At 34.3% G+C, this 19,288-nt stretch overlaps 4 protein-coding genes across 6 annotated transcripts; 3 read left to right on the top strand and 1 right to left on the bottom strand.

The window, feature by feature from the left end:
* The first annotated feature begins 837 nt into the window (after positions 1-837).
* LOC106336571 (U-box domain-containing protein 52) lies at positions 838-5,293 on the top strand. The gene is made up of 9 exons (XM_013775429.1): positions 838-942; positions 1,288-1,796; positions 1,872-1,966; positions 2,043-2,370; positions 2,485-2,581; positions 2,949-3,246; positions 3,320-3,421; positions 3,487-3,915; positions 4,522-5,293. Exons 2-9 carry the CDS (start codon positions 1,583-1,585, stop codon positions 5,227-5,229), a joined length of 2,271 nt encoding a protein of 756 aa, XP_013630883.1. The 5' UTR covers positions 838-942; positions 1,288-1,582; the 3' UTR covers positions 5,230-5,293.
* A 270-nt stretch (positions 5,294-5,563) lies between these two features.
* LOC106336572 (40S ribosomal protein SA-like) lies at positions 5,564-7,091 on the bottom strand. Its single transcript, XM_013775430.1, has 5 exons — positions 6,889-7,091; positions 6,450-6,712; positions 6,175-6,372; positions 5,885-6,098; positions 5,564-5,799 (listed from the first exon to the last, which is right to left on the bottom strand). The coding sequence occupies exons 1-5, from the start codon at positions 7,016-7,018 to the stop codon at positions 5,726-5,728; spliced, it is 879 nt and encodes a 292-aa protein (XP_013630884.1). The 5' UTR covers positions 7,019-7,091; the 3' UTR covers positions 5,564-5,725.
* A 123-nt stretch (positions 7,092-7,214) lies between these two features.
* On the top strand, positions 7,215-8,351 carry LOC106336573 (probable FBD-associated F-box protein At1g32375). Of its 2 annotated transcripts, none has more exons than XR_001268856.1 (3): positions 7,215-7,280; positions 7,400-7,580; positions 7,678-8,351. XR_001268856.1 is itself a non-coding variant. In XM_013775431.1 (3 exons), exons 1-3 carry the CDS (start codon positions 7,230-7,232, stop codon positions 7,729-7,731), a joined length of 249 nt encoding a protein of 82 aa, XP_013630885.1. In that variant the 5' UTR covers positions 7,224-7,229; the 3' UTR covers positions 7,732-8,351. The 2 variants fall into 2 exon arrangements, 1 of the variants encoding a protein (XP_013630885.1); XM_013775431.1 differs by having other exon boundaries at positions 7,224-7,280; positions 7,437-7,580.
* Positions 8,352-16,461: 8,110 nt separating this feature from the next.
* Positions 16,462-18,373, top strand: LOC106340670 (serine/threonine-protein kinase HT1). 2 transcript variants are annotated; one of them, XM_013779512.1, is made up of 4 exons: positions 16,462-16,656; positions 16,817-16,861; positions 17,010-17,932; positions 18,020-18,373. In XM_013779512.1, the coding sequence occupies exons 3-4, from the start codon at positions 17,040-17,042 to the stop codon at positions 18,357-18,359; spliced, it is 1,233 nt and encodes a 410-aa protein (XP_013634966.1). In that variant the 5' UTR covers positions 16,462-16,656; positions 16,817-16,861; positions 17,010-17,039; the 3' UTR covers positions 18,360-18,373. The 2 variants fall into 2 exon arrangements, with proteins under 2 accessions (XP_013634966.1, XP_013634967.1); XM_013779513.1 differs by having other exon boundaries at positions 16,803-16,861.
* The last annotated feature ends 915 nt before the right edge of the window (positions 18,374-19,288 follow it).

The raw sequence follows: 19,288 nt of genomic DNA, 5'->3' as shown, positions 1-19,288 counted from the left end.
CTCACAAGTGAACTGATATGGATCAAGGGGCTGCTTAAAGACTTGGGGATTGAGACTACAACACCAATCACTATGCATTGTGATAATCAGGCTGCCATACACATCGCTAGTAACTCAGTCTTTCATGAGAGGACTAAACACATTGAAGTAGATTGTCACAAGGTGAGGCAAGCTGTGGAACAGAAAATCATCCTCCCTTGTTACACAAGAAGTGAAGATCAGCTGGCTGACATCTTTACCAAGGCTGCAAGCACTAAGGTTTGTGAATTCATATATTCTAAGTTGGGACTTGTGGATCTCCCATCACATTGATCCTTAGCCATGAAGTGGTCTACTCTTTTTCCTTAGCTTGGTTTTTATCCCATGTGGTTTTTCCAAGCTAAAGGTTTTAATGAGGGAATGCTTCATGGTTTCCAAGCTTGATACCTACCTGTGTCAAGCTTGAGGGGGAGTGTTGATCATAAAGCAAAGATGAGTAAACTTAATAATGTAAATTGTAGTAAATGTAAAATGAGGTTGTTTGGTGAGTGGAGTATTATGCCCACATATCATTCACTATCATTTCTTTATTTAGTTAGTGTATGAGAGCCTCTCCTTAGTGCAAGGGAGCCTCTCTTTAGTGCAAGGGAGCCTCATTTAGTGCATTGGAGCCTCTTTGTTTTTGACTCCCCATTTGATGTATATATAGGCACTCTTGATACATGAAACAAGTAAGCAATTCAATTTCTCCTTTCTCATTATCTTTCAAGAAAATCTCTCATTATTTTCTATGTTCTTCATTTAATTTCTCTTTATCTTTCTTAATTCTCATAAAATCTCAGTTGGAACGTACTTGTGGTGGACCATCACTTCCAAATGCAAAAACCAACTCAGTGAGGGTGAACTCACGGAGAATGGTGTTGGTATGGCTGCCTCAAAATACATATACTGCTATCCGTATTGGTGAGAAAATGCTCCATATTTCATGTGATGTTGTACTCTCGAAAAATGAATGCTCCATATTTCAGTAATTTTAGCCACCTACGAAAGGTGGTCAAAGGTGATCATATCACATAGCTACCTTCTCGTGGAGGCTCCATATAATGTCAGAGTAGGATCAAATCACTATAGCCCCCTTTGATTCAACGTATCATGTGTAGGTGTAGCCAGCTTTGATTCAACCATACATGGTCTTGCTTGATTAGTTCTTTCAATCTTTCCTAACCCTCGCCAAAATAAAATGATTAGATAACTACAAAAAGAAGCTTCCTAAACAAGTTATCTTTTTTTTTTTTTGTAAAATGGTAGGAAATTTCAGTTAATAGGAAAGAGAAGCGGAGAAGAAGGGGAAGCGTCCATAGAAAGAGAGAGAGGAATGGAAGACTTAAATAGAAACCCTCTTCCTCTTCATCCTCTCATTTTGCTTTCCTACAATCTTAAACAATAATGAAAAATAACTCGGCAGGTTTCAGAGACGAAGAGACAAACCCAAAAATTTAAGACAACAAACAACAACAAAAACAAATAAAAATTCCATCTTCAGACAACAACAACGTCCCTGAATCTTGATAATCTTGAATGAACGCAAGAGAGGTACAAAAAGATGTGGCTAGCGAAGAACAATAGCGTGGGAATCAAGGAAGGAGGATCGACTGGAGTTGTGGCTGTTGCTATAGACAAAGAGAAAAGTAGCCAACACGCTCTTAAATGGGCCGTTGATCATTTGTTGCAGCGAGGCCAATCTGTTATCCTCGTCCATGTCAAGCTTCGACCTTCTCCTTTAAACAACACCTCTTCTCTTCATGCTTCCTCCGCAAGTAAACAAATAAACCCTTTCTCTTCTTCTTATTATGTATTCCTCTGTTTCTGATGGTTTATGTTTTTTGTTTCAGAGCTGACTCAAGAACCTTCATTAGTATGCAGAGATCCAGAAGGCGCTTCCAAGGACATATTCCTTCCTTTCCGCTGCTTCTGCACCCGCAAAGATGTGAGTTTTCTTGTTTCATAGATTCTTCTTCTGTGTGTAGTCTTCTCTTCTTGTAAGCTAATGAAGAATTGTCTAGATACAATGCCAAGATGTGTTGATTGAGGAGTACGATGTAGCCAAAGCATTGGTCGAATACGCAAACCAAGCCGCCATTGAGGTTTTGGTGGTTGGTTCCTCCAACAAAGGTGGCTTCCTCAGGTTCAACAAACCTACAGATATTCCTGTTGCCATAACCAAAACCGCGCCTGATTTCTGCACGGTTTATGTCATATCCAAAGGAAAGATTTCAACAATGAGATCAGCTTCTCGTTCTGCACCAACCAATGCTCCTCTACGCAGTCCTATTCAACCGCCTAGCTTAAGGCCACCTCAACCTGTGCCATCTACTTCTAATAACATGCGAGGTTAGCTCATCTTCTTTTCTGCTTCTTTCACTTGTTGATGATTTCACCTTTAAAACTTTTATCTCCCTTTCTTTTTTTTTTTTTTTTTGGTAAAATTATCTTCCTTTCTTGCAGCTGATAGACAGTCTTTTGAATCACAACGCCGGTCCATGGAGGATCGCAGGTCTGTGGAGGATCGCAGGTCCGTGGAGGACCAATCAGACTCATTCAGGTAGATGACCCTAATTTTGCAGTTTGGGAGGAAAAACACAGTCTTACAGTTTTTGTGAGAAAACTAGATTTTGTGGTTTCCCCGAAAACACATTTATTTGTTTTGGTAGGAAAACTCTATTTTTTTGGTTTTGGCTGAAAAAAAATAATTTTATGGTTTTGACAGAAAAACTCAAAAAACTCATAAATCGAGTTTTTGGTTTTGAAAGAGAAAGTAAATTTTCTGTAATTTTTCTGTTTGGACGGAAAAATTCCATTTTTTTTAGTGGAAAACGTAGAAGACTTCCTTTTATCTCTTGTGTTTTCATTTATACATTCATCTTGATAACTCACCGCCATGAAACTGAAACTCCATTGGATGAAAACAGATCTCCTTTTACTAGAAGAGGCTATGGAAGATCATATGGGGACCTATCTGTTCCAGAATCAGACATATCCTTTGTCAGTTCTGGTAGACCAAGCATTGACCGTATGTTCCCTAATATAAATGACATGAATGATCCAAACCGAACTCCTCCTAGGCTGTCCAATTTATCTGATATGGACTATGGTCCTAACTTTGAGTCCTCCTCCAACTATGGAAGGAGATCAGTGGATGTAAACTCACCTACTGATCTCTCGTCTGGTTCTTTTGAGAATGAAAGGTTTTCCTCCGCGTCAGCAATGGTAAGATCATACCTTAAATATCATTTGTTTGATACAGTTTATTGAGATTGTGACAATCAATCACCATAAGCAGGATGATGTAGAGTCTGAGATGAGGAGGCTTAAACTGGAGCTGAAGCAGACAATGGAAATGTACAGCACAGCTTGCAAAGAAGCACTTACAGCAAAACAGAAGGTACCGTGGTTTCTAACAAACACAAGTGTTTCAGTTTTGTTCTTAACGTGTTCATATTATCACAGGCCACCGAGCTTCAGCGTTGGAAGTTAGAAGAAGAGAGAAAACTAGAAGAGGCAAGACTTGCAGAGGAAGCAGCATTGGCCATTGCAGAGAAAGAGAAAGCGAGGTCAAAAGCAGCTATGGAGGCAGCTGAAGCAGCTCAGAGGATTGCTGAACTAGAGTCTAAGAAGAGAGTCAACGCGGAGATGAAAGCTCTCAAGGAGTCTGAGGAGAAAACAAAGGCACTTACCGCTTTAGCAAACAATGATGTAAGGTATAGGAAGTACTCCATTGAAGAGATTGAAAGTGCAACGGAGTTTTTCGCTGAGAAGTACAAGATTGGAGAAGGTGGCTATGGACCTGTCTACAAATGTTATCTTGATCACACACCAGTTGCTGTTAAAGTTCTTCGTGCTGATGCAGCTCAAGGAAGATCTCAGTTTCAACAAGAGGTGAAAATGTTCTTCACTAATCTCCTTAGGCCTAGACACATTTATATGAACCGAAAAACCAAACCAAACCAAAAATGAGGATCGGTTCGAGTTTGCTATCAGTTACATGAGCGGATCCTTATCTCTAGAACCAAAAAACGAAAGCAAACTGGAATCGAACCAAAAACCAAGTCATTAGAATACTTTTTAAAATAATCAGATAATTTGGAAATATTATTTATACACCGAAATATTCAAAAAAACAAGTCATTAGAATACTTTTTGTTCAAAATATTTAAAATTATACGAATTATCCAAAATCTTATATGGAAACTCGAAAAATCTGACAATTAATTCGAAAGCCCGAAATTTATAACTATTTAACCCGAATTAACCAAAAAAATCGGAACCAAATGAGGTCTGAAGTTACCTTGGATATTAGTCGGTTTCCAATTTTATTACATGAACCGAATTGAAAACCAAAATAGCCTGACTATTTTTTCTAAATATCCGAATAAATCATAAACCTCTAGAATCAAATAACCAAATTCCCATGGCTAAATCTCTACTTCCTCTATTTATCTTAACTTAGAGTTTGTCTTTTTGTTTGATAAATATGAAACACAGGTTGAGGTATTGAGCTCCATAAGGCATCCTAACATGGTTCTACTTCTTGGAGCTTGTCCTGAATGTGGATGTTTAGTCTACGAGTTCATGGCCAACGGGAGCTTAGAAGACCGCCTTTTCAGACTAGGCAACAGCCCGCCTCTCTCGTGGCAGATGAGGTTCAGGATCGCTGCAGAGATCGGCACTGGACTCCTGTTCTTACACCAGGCTAAACCAGAACCTCTGGTGCACCGTGATCTCAAACCGGGGAACATCTTGCTAGACCGTAACTTCGTCAGCAAAATCTCTGACGTTGGTTTAGCAAGATTAGTCCCACCCACGGTTGCAGACACGGTGACACAGTACCGCATGACTTCAACCGCTGGCACGTTCTGTTACATCGACCCGGAGTATCAGCAGACAGGAATGTTGGGTGTGAAGTCTGATATCTACTCGCTCGGCATTATGTTTCTGCAGTTGATAACAGCAAAACCACCAATGGGTTTAACTCATTATGTCGAGAGAGCACTCGAGAAAGGGACTTTGTCGGATTTACTCGATCCTGCTGTTACTGACTGGCCAGTTGAGGACACAGCAGAGTTTGCTAAGTTAGCACTGCAATGCGCAGAGTTAAGGAGGAAAGATAGACCTGATCTTGCTAAAGTTATATTGGCGGAGCTCAACAGATTAAGAACACTCGCTGATGAATCTCAGCTAGTCTCTCAATAGTCCCGGACCATCTCCGAGCCTCTAAACACAAGAAGTGGCAACCTTACAGGACTATTGTATAGCATCTCAGATCAAACTGGAGGTGGTTACAGTTTTTAATTAATGTAGATAAAAATCTTTTTAAATATGTTTATGTGAAAATGAGAAACTCAAGAACTTGCATGCTCGTAGTATAAGGAGATGCAAGTTGAGTGTCTTACACTTATAGATAAAGTGTTTCAAAATTGTACAGATCATTCTTGTAATCTAACTTAACCATATATTAAAAGTTATCACCATACCACAGACAATTGATTACGCAATTTCTAAGTTTTAAACACATGAGGTAGAGAGATTCTTGGTAAAAAATAACAGATGAGAAAATATAGTTTAGTAGAAATTCAATTAAAAACAACAAGTAAAGCCGCAAAACTAATATCTAAAGGGTCTTAAAGAGAAACAATTGAGAAGAAAACAAGAAGCTACAACTCTTGAATCTCAAACAAGACCAACAAAATTACTCCCAACCAGCAGCTGGAACTGCTGATGTGGGTGGCACAGCTGTGTCCCATCCATCTGCAGCTGGAGCAGCTGAAAAGAACGATTTAACATCTGACATCAGATTCCGATAAAGCAACAGAGAAGCTAAAGCTTACTAGATCTTGTCAAAACTTACCAATGTCATCATTCCAAGAAGCAGCTGCAGGAGCAGCGCTGATTGGCTGCTGAGCATCTCCTGTCCATGAAGCATCAGGAATCTGAGCAGTGGTCCATTCTCCACCGGCAGCTCCATATTCAGGTGCAGGGAGTCCAAAATCTGCCTGAGGTGCAGCCTCTTCGTCTTCAATCTGCTTAGACTCTTCTGGCTCTCTGTAAAAGAACAGATCCACCTATACAACACAGAACGTACCAAATGTGAACAACCTCAAATAACCCAAGACATAAGAATGATACTATTCCTCGTACCATGACATCCCACTTCTGTGCAGGACGGATGGTTCCACGCATCTGAAGGACCATGCGAGCAAGAAGCCAGAAAAGACAACCAATGCTGTGCTTTCCCTTGTTGTTAGCAGGGATCCCAATGTCGACAAACCTCATGGGAGAGTCAGTGTCGCAGAAAGCAATGATTGGGATGTTTCCCAAAGCACCTTCCTTGATTGGCTGCAGACACAAACACACACAAAGGAAATTAACATCTCAAGACATTGACCCATCAGTTACATCACTCATAAGTTTACCTGATGGTCAGTCCTAGGGTCTGTGAGAATGAGCAACCTAGGCTCGCTGAAGGAAGTCTGCATCTGATTGGTGAAAGTACCAGGAGTGTGTCTCCCAGCAATGGCGTTAGCACCAGTGTACTGAGCAAACTTCAACACAGCTCTTTGTCCATAAGGTCTAGCAGATTGAACAATGATGTCTTGTGGGTTCTCAATGGCAACGATGACTCTAGCAGCCATCTGCAACTTCTCCCAAGTTTTCCCGAGGTTGAATATATATATACCTGACAACAGAAACGTTCTTACATTAAAATGCAATTCAGACAAGATCGTAAACAGAGGCAAGAGGATTGGGTTCTGTAATAGTAACCAATTGAAGACTAAACACTAACACACTCATCATAACAGACACACATTACGAAAAGTGAGCGAACTGGCAAAGATGATGAGGAGAGATTACCATCGTTGCGACGCTTGAAGACGTAACGCTCCATCTGGTAATTGCAGTTTTTGGTACCGAGGTGAACCTCAGCGGCACACATCATTTTGATGTCAGATTCCTTCTGGGACAGCTGTACGTTAGTCGCCATTTTGCTACTCTCTTCTTCGCCGGAAGTAACTTTAGATCACGAGCGGCGTCTAGGTCTGAGGAATAAGAGTCTATAAAACTTCAACGCTAATATGTCGACGACAAGATACCCTAATTTGTTCAATGTCTGTTTTGCCCCTGTAACTTTTTTTATTTTATTTTTTTGTCACAGCAAAAAAAAAGATCAATTTAGGATTCAGGGTTGATCTAAAATGAGAGTGTGGACTCTCTCTGCTTCTTCGATTGTGAGGAGAATCGCAAAGGTATTTCTCAGCTTTAACTTAACCTTGTGTACTCTCATTCTATTGCTTTCTGCCTTCTCTTCGAATCCCTTATTTTTTTTTTTCTTATGTGATTCTAACACACCTGCAACTGCAAGCAGCGTCTGAGTTTTGATTTGTTGCTGGTGGCTCGCTCAGGATCCTGTTGGTAGCATTTTCTTTCAGCTTGTGCGTTTGAATTTCCGCGGATGTGATGATAACTGGTCGAATTTGCTTATGCACGTCCTCCGACATTCCCCTGTACTTCAAACTCTCAACTTTGTTGTACTGGACTATGGTCTGGTATATTTTCAGTCATTACCCAAAAGAGTGAACAATTACATGTCTGCTTTACGGATTAGCCTAATGCATTGTATTTCTACATCATCTTTTATCACAGAGCAACTGGAATCTTGAGCGAGGTGTCAAGGTTCGTTGGATTCAGCCGAGCTGAATGTTTGTTGTTCCATCTCAAAACCTTTGAGTGGAAAGAGTACAATGGAACAGAAGATGAGAAAGAAGGGGCAATTTATATACTGAAGAACGAGAGGCGATTAGTGACCGCAACTGTCTTCCCTGATTCACTCATGCTGAACAAATGTCGGGTGTTTAAGGAATTGGAAATTGCAATGAGGGATTCAAGGGCATGTGAGCTCAAATTGGGTTAAAAAAGAAAGTTAGTTTTAGCTAACTTATTTAGCTAACGATAGGCCCTGTTTGTTTACGTGTCGCGCGACCTACGACTAAGATTACGTTTTTTTACGTGTCGCGCGACTTACGAGTTGCGACTTAACCTGCGACCTGCGACTAAAATTATGTTTGTTTACGTGTCGCAGATAATGTGTGTTTACGTGTCGCGCGACCTGCGATCTGCGACATGCGACCAGTCGCGCGATAAAAAATTTCTTAATTTTTAGTCGCTGTTTTTTCAGGCGACTTGAAAGGGAGCCCGCGACTGGTGATAGGTAAACGAACAGGGCCTATGTTTGTCACTGTCCAGCTTCTTTTTTCATTTGCTCACCAATTGAAGATTGAACATTTACAAACAGAGCAATGAAGTGTTGATTTTAGTTATTTATGTACCCCAATCGTTAATTTGTGTTCTTTCTAATAAAAACAAAATCAATATATATTCAAAATCCAAACCAACTATCCAAATAAACTGTTAATATCAAAAAAAAAAAAAAAGAATATCTTGATTACTCCCTCCGTACGTATCATAAATTCAAAATTAAATATTTATTATAACAATAAGATATAGAAAGCAAAACACACAAAACAATTAGAATATAGGTGATTACTAAATCGCATAATTTGTTACCAAAATCATTCTTTCCCCTTGACTTGCGGATCACTTTATTTATACATGAAAATTTAATGTATAAAATCTATCCAAAAATTTGCACATTCTGTAAATAAAAAAAATGTCCCGCAAATCTCTATATCAAGTTTTGTGAATAATTAGCGTTCAAATTATTTTATAAATTTCGTGCTAACCAATATATTGTCTGAACAGAATATATTGTGGAATTAAATACACGAATCTCTATGGTTTCATATCCCCATTATATATAGTTTCACTTGCACACATGTTCAATATCACAATTCCGTCGTACACCCAAAACATCATGTCAAACAAAATTTTTACCTTGCTTAAAAATCATACTATTATTTAAATTTATCAAAGTTTTCCAATATTATAAATATAAATAACAAAGTATGTAAAATAGTAATATTACATTATAATAAAATTTAATTTCGTTTTGATAATATATTAAAATATCAAATATTAAACAAGAAATGCAGTAATTAGTTCTATAAACTAATTATTATAGCATGAAAAGATAAATACACATGTCTGGGTACAGATTAATCTTCGTAGTTCAATAATTCATTATCCAAAATAGATTAGAGCAACCTACATAATTTGCAAAAAAATTAAAACTTGATCAATAATAAATTGTATACATAAAAAGCACATCCGTGCGGGTATTCATATATAAATCCAACTATTTATATATGTTTGATATGCTTACATGATACTCAATATCGGTGATATAATAAACGGATAAATTACACAAAATAAATTACTCAATAAATTATTATTTGGAGTTATTAAAAATTATTTATTACATTTAAATTTATATACTTATATTATAACATTTAGTACAAAGAAAAAAAAATAAAACTGAAAACAAATACATGCGCGTCTGTTCGGGTCAAGGTCTAGTATTCGGTTAAAACACTTTTTTCCATAGTTTCAGTTCTGTATGCTTTGGTTATGGATTAGTATTTTAATTGTAATCCTAGTTTAATGTTAAGAAAGTATAACATCCTCCTGGAGATTGGAGAATACTTATGAATTATGATGCTTTCATGTTGCAATATTTTGCTAATTCAGTAAACAATCATGTAAGAATTTTTTTTAATACCATTTCACATTTAATTTTGTGATGATGCTAGAAAATCGATGCATACTGATAATGATAAGAATCGTCATAGGATTTAGAAAACTATGCTTTAAGATTGAAAACATAAAAGCGGTATGGATTTGGTATAGTGTGAGCATAATTAAATAGATGCACCACTCAACTATAATTTAACTAGCGTGGTTATTTTCTCATTTGACCAACAAATATTTTTGGGAAAATTGTCAAAACCGAACGAAAATTTAGGATGGTTGTCCCTTTAGTATAATACCATCACTAAGTTGTCTCTATAGTATGGGTTCGATTGGTAATGGCTGTACTTTTAAAATTTTTGATGTAGAAAAAAATCGGTAGACTTTTTGTTGTAGCTTTAAATTTTATTGCTGCAGAATTTTATGGAAATCACTAAAAAATTGCTTTGGATATTTGGCTCTGCAGAGCACTTGTACGGCTGTAGGTTATTTCAAGAGTTGTGATTTCAAAAAAAAATTTAAAGCTTGATTACTCTGAATTTGGTGCAGTAGAAATAAATATGGCTGTGGATAACACCTACAGCAACTACCAATTACCCCCTATAATATTTTTCATAATGTCAAAACTAACCTTTCATTAATCAAATTAAACATACATTAAAACCATTTTTAAAAGTTTAGTGAAAAAAGATAAAAATAAAATGTTTTAGAAATGTAAAAACAATTAAAAAAAAGGGAACAAAAGACACTGAAGTACGGAATATATCTACTAACCCTAATCTTCTTCCATATCAAAATCCTTCACAACCATTCTTATAAAATCTTCTAAGATATAATTTTATTCCAATAACAGTAGCCTACCCACTTTGTCATCAGCCGAAAAAACTCATTTCGTGGTTGCACCAAATTCTCAAACACCACATGTTGTATAGATATGCATCATAGAACAAGAGTTTGTGAAAATCACAAGACAAACTATGGAGAAATCATAGATTGATTAAGAAGAAAAGGAAAAATCATATTATTTTTTTAAATATTTTGGCAAAACAAATCAATCAAAACACGTTTTAGGAAGTTAAAATATTTTAAAAATATTTTCTTAACAGAAACTTCCTTAATTTTTGAAAAACAAGTTTTCTTATCCGTAGAACGCACCTTCTACAATGAGTAGAACCATAACAAAAATCTTGAATGCAATTTCTACCTCAGTAGACTTACGTGTTGTATTTAGATTTCACATTCCTGAAATTTTAGAATACTTCATAAAAGTAGAAACTGCATTTGAGAAAAAAATAGATATCTTTACAATTAGTAGAATTCGCATTCCTCATATTTAAAATTTTAATTAAAAGTAGTTTTTTCGTTCTAAAAAAGTTGATGGACTAGTTTATTCTGGAATTCGTTTTCTACTAACCCATTTTCCGTAGAAAACAAATTCTACTTTTAGTAGAACAAAATTTTAAAAAAATATTTATCAAGTTTTTCAAGCAAAAAAAATATGTGTGTGTATATCGGTGTTTTCTTAATTTTTTATATTTTTAATAATTTTTTGATTCATAAATATATTTATTTCATTAAATTTCAGAAAGGGAAAAGATAAAAAGGAGACAAAAATGACAAAATTGGTTTTATACCAAATGGACAATCATGCTAAATTTTTGTTTCGTTTTGGCAATTTTTCCAATATTTCTTTGTTCTATTTTATTAACAAGTGAAATTAGAGACTAAAAGAAAATGAAATTGGAGGACAAAGCTCAAATATTATGCGTAAACCCATCATATTCGATAGACCCAAAGCTAAAATATATTGAACCCGATAAATCTCAACTATAGACAAGAAGGAAGAACAAGAAATAAAAAAAATATATTAAACTAAGATTTGGATTAATTATTCATGTAACATATACTTATTTTATCCAATAAAATTTTCAAGTATTTTGGATACTTATTCAGGATTCTGTTTGGGTTTGGTATGCATATTTTCTGGAATTTTGAAAATTTCAGGGGGTTTTCAGATATTTATTTGGGTTCGGATAAACCCATAACCCAAAGTTTCATTCAGTATTTTATGCCAGATTTGGTTTGGTTTGGATTCATTTTTCTTAGTTCGAGTTAAGTTTGGGCTTTCGCTTCGGTTAATTTTCTACCCCTAGTCATATGCTATAACTATGAATCAATTTTTATATACTATTTTTTAATAAATATAATATAAATTATATGAAATTTTGTTATAAAATATATTCTTATGACAACCGTAAACCTAGGCATGGGCCTTCCCATACCCGTCGAGGTTGGATATGATAATTCGAATTCAATTTTAATTTTTATCACATCCTAAGTTTCATTCTACTAACTTTTCAAGTACGGGTAGAGTTCAGATATAATACATTGGTTTCAGTTCTAATTTGTATCACGTCCTAAAACCTACAAAGTAACCATATTTCGTTCGGATTCGGGTTATGTTGGTTCGTCCGGATATACCCAAAGTAAATTCTAAAATTTAAGCGCAAAACATAGGAAATAAATACTTATTTATATATAATTAGGTATTTAAGGTACTTATTTAAAATTTAAATATTTATTTCTAAATATTATATCAAAACAAATATGAATTGAATATTTTAAATACATATATATGTTTTAGATATTTATATTGCATAATAATTTGGACATTTAAATCTCTTTCTTCAGATTTTTTTCCGGGTTTTCGGTTTTTCGAGTTTCTTAGGTTATCCCTTCGAATTCGGTTAATAACACATCAGGTTCAGATATGTTTTATAACGCCTTACAAGAACCATTCAGGTTCGGTTTGGATTTCGGTTACAAATTTTATTTCCAGCCTAAGTAAACCATTAAGAACATAAAATTTTCAAAATCATCCATTTTGACACAATGATAAGCCGTTAACAAAAGTTTTTATTAATACTTTCCAAATAACACGTTTTTTTTTGTTATTACTATGCGATGCTGATTAGTATATACAAATCATCTTCATATAAATGCATAAAAGTTGATAAACATTCAAAAGCGAATGAAAAAAGTAATCATTACCAATTACGAACCATTTAATTATAAAAGATATTCTAACGACAACGGTTTACCGTTAACAACATAAAATTCTCGAGATGATCTTTTCTAACACAATGTTAAATTGTTAACAAAAAAATTATTAATACTTTTCAAATAATACATTTGTTTTGTCGTTATTACTAAATGATGCTGAATATTATTAGTATATACGAAACATCTACATATAAATGCTTAAAAGTTGAAAAACATTTTTAAAACAAAAGACAATTATGAATTAATTATAAAATATATTCTAACAACAACGGTAAACCGTTAACAACATAAAATTTTCGAGATGATCCTTTCTGATACAATGTTAAATCATTAACAAAAAATAATTAATACTTCCCAAATAACACGTTTTTCGTTATTACTAAATGACACTGAATATTATTAGTATATATAAATCATCTAAATATAAATGCATAAAAGTTGAAAAACATTCTTATTTCAAATGACAACAAATAATCATTACAAAGTTATGAATCATTTACTTATAAAATATATTAGAACAACAACGGTAAACCGTCATCAACATAAAATTGTCGAGATGATCCTTTCTAACACAATATTAAATCGTCAACAAAAAATTATTAATACTTTTTAAATAACACATTTTTTGTCGTTATTACTATATGATGCTAAGTATTATAAGTATATACAAATAATCAACATATAAATGCATAAAACATTCTTAAAACAAAAGACAAAAATAATCACTATAAAGTTATGAACCGTTTAATTATAAAAGATATTCTAACGAAACTGGTAAACCGGTAACAACATAAAATTGTCGAGATGATCTTTTCTGACACAATGTTAGATCGTTAACCAAAAATTATTACTACTTTCCAAATAACACGTTTGTTTTGTCGTTATTACTAAACGATGCTGATTAGTATATACAAAACATGAACATATAGATGCATAAAAGTTAAAAAACATTCTTAAAACAAAATACAATAATAATCATTACAAAATTATGGACCGTTTAATTATAAAAGATATTCAAACAATAACGGTAAACCGTTAACAACAAAATTTTGTCGAGATGATCTTTTCTGACACAATGTTATACCGTTAACAAAAATATTATTAATACTTTCCAAATAACACATTTGTTTTGTCGTTATTCCTAAACGACACTGAATATTATTAATATATACAAATCATCGACATATAAATGCATAAAAGTTGGAAAACATTCTTAAAACGAAATACAAAATAACCATTATAAAGTTATGAACCGTCAAATTATAGAAGATATTCTAACGACAACGGAAAACCAACAGTTAACAGCATAATATTTTCGAGATGATCTTTTCTGACACAATTTTAAATCATTAACAAAAATATTATTAATGCTTTCCAAATAACACGTTTATTTTGTCGTCTACGTCTGTTTTGTCGTTATTACTAAACGACGCAGAATATTATTAGTATATACAAATCATCGATAAATAAATGCATAGAAATTAAAACATTCGTAAAAAAAACAAAAATAATCATTATAAAGTTATGAACCGTTTAATTATAAAATAAATTCTAACGACGACGGTAAACCGTTAATAGCATAAAAAATTTCGAGATGATCTTTTTTGACAATGTTAAATCCTTAACAAAAATATAATTAATACTTTCCAAATAACACGTTTGTTTTGTCGTTATTACCAAACGACACTGAATATTATTAGTATATACAAATCATCGATATATTGAAAACATTCGTAAAACAAAAGACAAAAATAATCATTATAAAGTTATGAACCGTTTAATTATAAAAGATATTCTAACGACAACGTTAAACCGTTAACAACATTAACTTGTCGAGATGATTCTTTATGACACGATGTTAAATCGTTAACAAAAAATCATTAATACTTTCCGAAAACACAAATAACTTGATGTAAACCGTTAGAAACATGATATTTTCGAGATGATCTTTTCTGACACAATGTTAAATCCTTAACAAAAATATTATTAATACTTTCCAAATAACACGTTTGTTTTGTCGTTTATGTTTTTTCGTCGTTATTACTAAACGGTGCTGAATATTATTAGTATATACAAATCATTGATATATAAATGCATAAAAATTGAAAACATTCGTAAAACAAACGACAAAAATAATCATTATAAAGTTAGAAACCGTTTAGTTATAAAATATATTCTAACGACAACGGTAAACCGTTAACAACATTAACTTGCCGATATGATACTTTATGACACGATGTTAAATCGTTAACAAAAAATCATTAATACTTTCCAAATAACACAAATAACTTGCTATTGTCGTTATACTAATTACGATGAAATTACTAATATCTAAAAATACGAAAAATATTAAATACATTAAAATTGGAAATATTCTTAAAAACAAAAGTCAAAATATTACGATGAAAATTACTATTATCTAAAAATCCAAAAAAATATAAATACATTAAAATTGAAATATTCTTAAAAACAAAAGGCAAAATAACTTTTCTATAGTTATGAGCCATTTTACTTTTAAAATATAACCTAAATATGTTTACATCATAAAATTTGTAAATCATCAAATTTTACACATATGTAATTTATTAATGGATAATGTTTTAATATTTTTCGAATAACACGTTAATTTTGACGTTATATTAAACTATCAGGAAACTATAAACACAGTTAAAACTGAAAACATAGTTAAAAGACAACGAACACGATAACCATTATGTTAAAGTTATCATTCATTCTTACTATAAAATATCGTTTAACTAAACGGTAAATAGTTAACAACACTTAATTGTTGAAAATTATCAATTTTGACATTACAAATAATCTTGTATTTATACTTGAAATATATGTACATTATATAAATTATTTATTAAAATATTCTAAATAACACACTAGTTTTTGACATTAGATTAAACTACATTGAATATTACTAATATTTAAGAAAATCAGCATAATCGAAAACACTTATAAACCTGAAATGTCAGAGTTTAACTTGGATTAAAATTATGTATCATTTTTTATTTTAAAATTATTTATCATTTTTGTTTCAGAAATATTATATTAAAATTATGTATCGTTTTTCTTACAAAAGATTCTTTAACCACAATTTAAAACCATTAACAATATAAACTGTTTAAAATTTAGCATTTAAAGATAACATTGGATTTATACTTGAAAACAATTAGGTTACGTAACTCATTTATCAAAATCTTTCACAAAATATATTAATTTTGTTGCTAAGGAATCCAAAAACTAGCCTGTTGAAGAAGAGGATAAAAGTAACGGTTGTGAAAAACATAAGCCACCTGTTTTCAAACAAAAACGCTTACTTGATTTTATTCCATCTGTAAACTTTCATCAAAATACGAGATTTTTCTTCCTTTTTTTTTTCTTTAATAGAAACGAACGAGTTTGAGAGGTTCGAGCGTTACAAAATAAAAGTTGCTGTTTAGGCAATCGTGAGTAAGAAAAGCGTACTGTTTTGCGTTAAAGCGGCAACGCGCTGCTTCATACGACGAGCTTATGCTAGCTAATGAAAGATCAACACTTGTCGTTCCCTAAAGTGCGTATGAACCAGACTCTGTGAGCGAGAGTGTGACTTCAAAATTAATAAAAAATTAAATAAAGCGAACTCAAAACTAAATAAATAGCGAACAACGACTGACTCGTCTACTTCATTCTTCATCTTCTCCTCCTTCCTCTTCTTTCCTTTTCTCTTGATTCCTAATTAGGTTTCTGATTTTGATCGGAGCTTAGAAACTTTTAAAGCTTTGAGATTTTATGAGCTAAGTGTCTTAGTTTTTATAATTATATACTAGTCACTATTTTCGTCACCCTTGGATCCTTTTACTCATCTGTTGCAAAAGATGATGTCTTTCATGTGTTCCCCACTGTTTTATTGGGATTAGAAAGCTCTAGGTAAAATCCTAATTTCTTCTTTTAATGTACTCGAATCTTCGGGTTTGTGTTTACTTTCTGTGTTCTTCACTTTTTCTTTGTCAAAGGTCTAATGCTAAATTTGCATCTAATAGTAAAAACTTAACTTTGATGTGTTTGCTTACTAGCTCCTTTGTCTCAGGGCGTGCATGGTATAGAGTTCAAGGTTCATCTTTTTATTTCATAAGTAAGTTTTATTTGTGGTTTCATGCACTTAAAACACAAAACCAGCTTGATGATACACAAAATCAGTTTTGGTTATCTCTTTTGTTGAAGTGATTGCTTATTGTCATCTTTTGTTTATAGTTTTTTTTTTTATGTGTGTGCCCTTTCAGTTTGGTCGGATAATAACTGAGGTTGGAAAGATGCTTGACGGAGCAAAGTTCAACGTGCTGAACCACAACAACAACGACAACAACTACTATGCTTTCACGCAAGACTTCTACCAAAAGCTTAACGAAGGTACCAACATGTTCATGGAGAGTATGCAGACTAGCAACGCTGGAGGTTCTGTGTCAATGTCTGTCGACAACAGTAGTGTTGGTTCCAGCGACGCTCTTATCGGCCACCCGGGGTTGAATTCACTGCGTAATAATACCTACTCACCTTCTGTTGGGCAAAGCGTGTACCGCCCGGGGAAAATCACGCATCGGTTGGACAATGATGCCTTGGCTCATGCACTGATGGACAGCATGTATCCAACCGAAGGGCTGGCTAACTATGAAGAGTGGACGATAAATCTGAGGAATCTCCGCATGGGTCCTCCCTTTGCTCAAGGTGCTTTTGGTAAGTTATACAAAGGGAGTTACAACGGGGTGGATGTGGCGATCAAGATACTTGAGCGTCCAGAGAACAGCCTGGAAAAGGCACAATTCATGGAACAGCAGTTCCAACAAGAGGTGACTATGCTTGCGAATCTGAAGCATCCAAACATTGTGAGGTTCATCGGGGCCTGTCGGAAGCCGATGGTGTGGTGTATAGTGACTGAATATGCCAAAGGAGGTTCCGTGAGGCAGTTTCTGACAAAGAGACAGAACCGTGCAGTGCCGTTGAAGACAGCTGTCAAACAGGCGTTGGATGTCGCTAGGGGTATGGCTTATGTCCATGCACACAACTTTATACACCGAGATCTCAAGTCGGATAACCTTCTCATCTCTGCTGACAAGTCAATCAAGATTGCAGATTTTGGTGTTGCAAGAATCGAAGTTCATACCGAAGGAATGACGCCAGAAACCGGCACTTACAGATGGATGGCTCCGTAAGTTTCATTTTAAAACCTTTCTTTCATTCTTGTCTCTATGGAAGTTATTCTAATGTTGATCACGTTTTCTGTTGATGGATGCAGAGAGATGATACAACATAGAACCTACAATCAGAAAGTGGATGTGTATAGTTTCGGGATCGTGCTGTGGGAGTTAATCACGGGACAGCTACCGTTCCAGAACATGACAGCAGTACAGGCTGCGTTTGCGGTTGTGAACCGAGGAGTGCGTCCAACGATCCCTAACGACTGTCTCCCCGCGCTGACTGAGATCATGACTCGATGCTGGGATGGTAACGCGCAAGTGCGTCCAAGTTTCATTGAGGTTGTGAATATGCTTGAAGCTGCTGAAATAGAGATAATGACGACAGCTAGAAAAGCCCGTTTCAGATGTTGCATGAGTCAGCCTATGACTATTGACTAAATAAAAGAGAAAGGAGAAGAAATATTATATGAAAAAGGGCTTTTAGATAATTAAGTTATGTGTTTGTCCAAAAAAAAAGATAACTAAGTTATGTGTCTTTGTTTGTGTATTTAAAAAGAAAAAAAAATCTGAAGGTATGTTGTTGTTGTTGTCTCAAGAGAAGAGAAGGTCTAGTTTGTGTGTTAACGTTCAGTTAATTAAGAAGAAAAAAAAGAGCAGAAACTAAAGTTTGGACTCTGTCCGAACAAATGTATGCTTATTAGTTTCTTCATTCTTACTTGGAATCAAAAGTCTGATATTATTCCATAAAAGTTGTATAACGACGCGACCAGTGGCGGATGTAGGAGTCCATTTAGACCGGGGCACATTGTTGTAATTAGAGAGTTTAGAGACTGAATATTTCTATGTTATCATTAATGAATAATGGGGTTCCTTTATATAAGGATTACAAGATAAAGATAAAAGAAAAGTGTACATATCCTAATCCAACAGGAAATAGGAAAACTACTAAAACATATTAATGGAAAGATTACATCTACTAAGAAAAGGAAAGAGTTTCCTTTTCTCTAAGCTTTGTGGTCGTCTTTCTCTCTCATGAAGTCGGCTCTCTCTCTCCTCTCTCTAGGTTTCGGCCGTCCCTCCATCTTCTAGGTATTGGGCCAGTCTTGGACCGGGCCTGGTTAATGGCAATCCACTCCATGATTTATAACACTCCCCCTTGGATGCCATAACCATACAGGATTTGTAGTACGCTTCATGTTGCCTCATTAAAACCTTATCAGGAAAACTCAGTGGGACAAAACCATGATGAAGAAAAAAGAGTACCACACGCACTACTCCCCCTGATGTGAACCTCAGTGTAGGTTTCTACATTCTACGCATCTGGTGCGTGATCTTTCCTGTATATGTAGGAAGGGAGTAATCGGCCA

Source organism: Brassica oleracea, chromosome C4 (genome assembly GCF_000695525.1).
Source record: "Brassica oleracea var. oleracea cultivar TO1000 chromosome C4, BOL, whole genome shotgun sequence".
NCBI classification, from domain to species: Eukaryota; Viridiplantae; Streptophyta; class Magnoliopsida; order Brassicales; family Brassicaceae; genus Brassica; species Brassica oleracea.
This window is presented reverse-complemented; position numbering and strand designations above follow the sequence as displayed.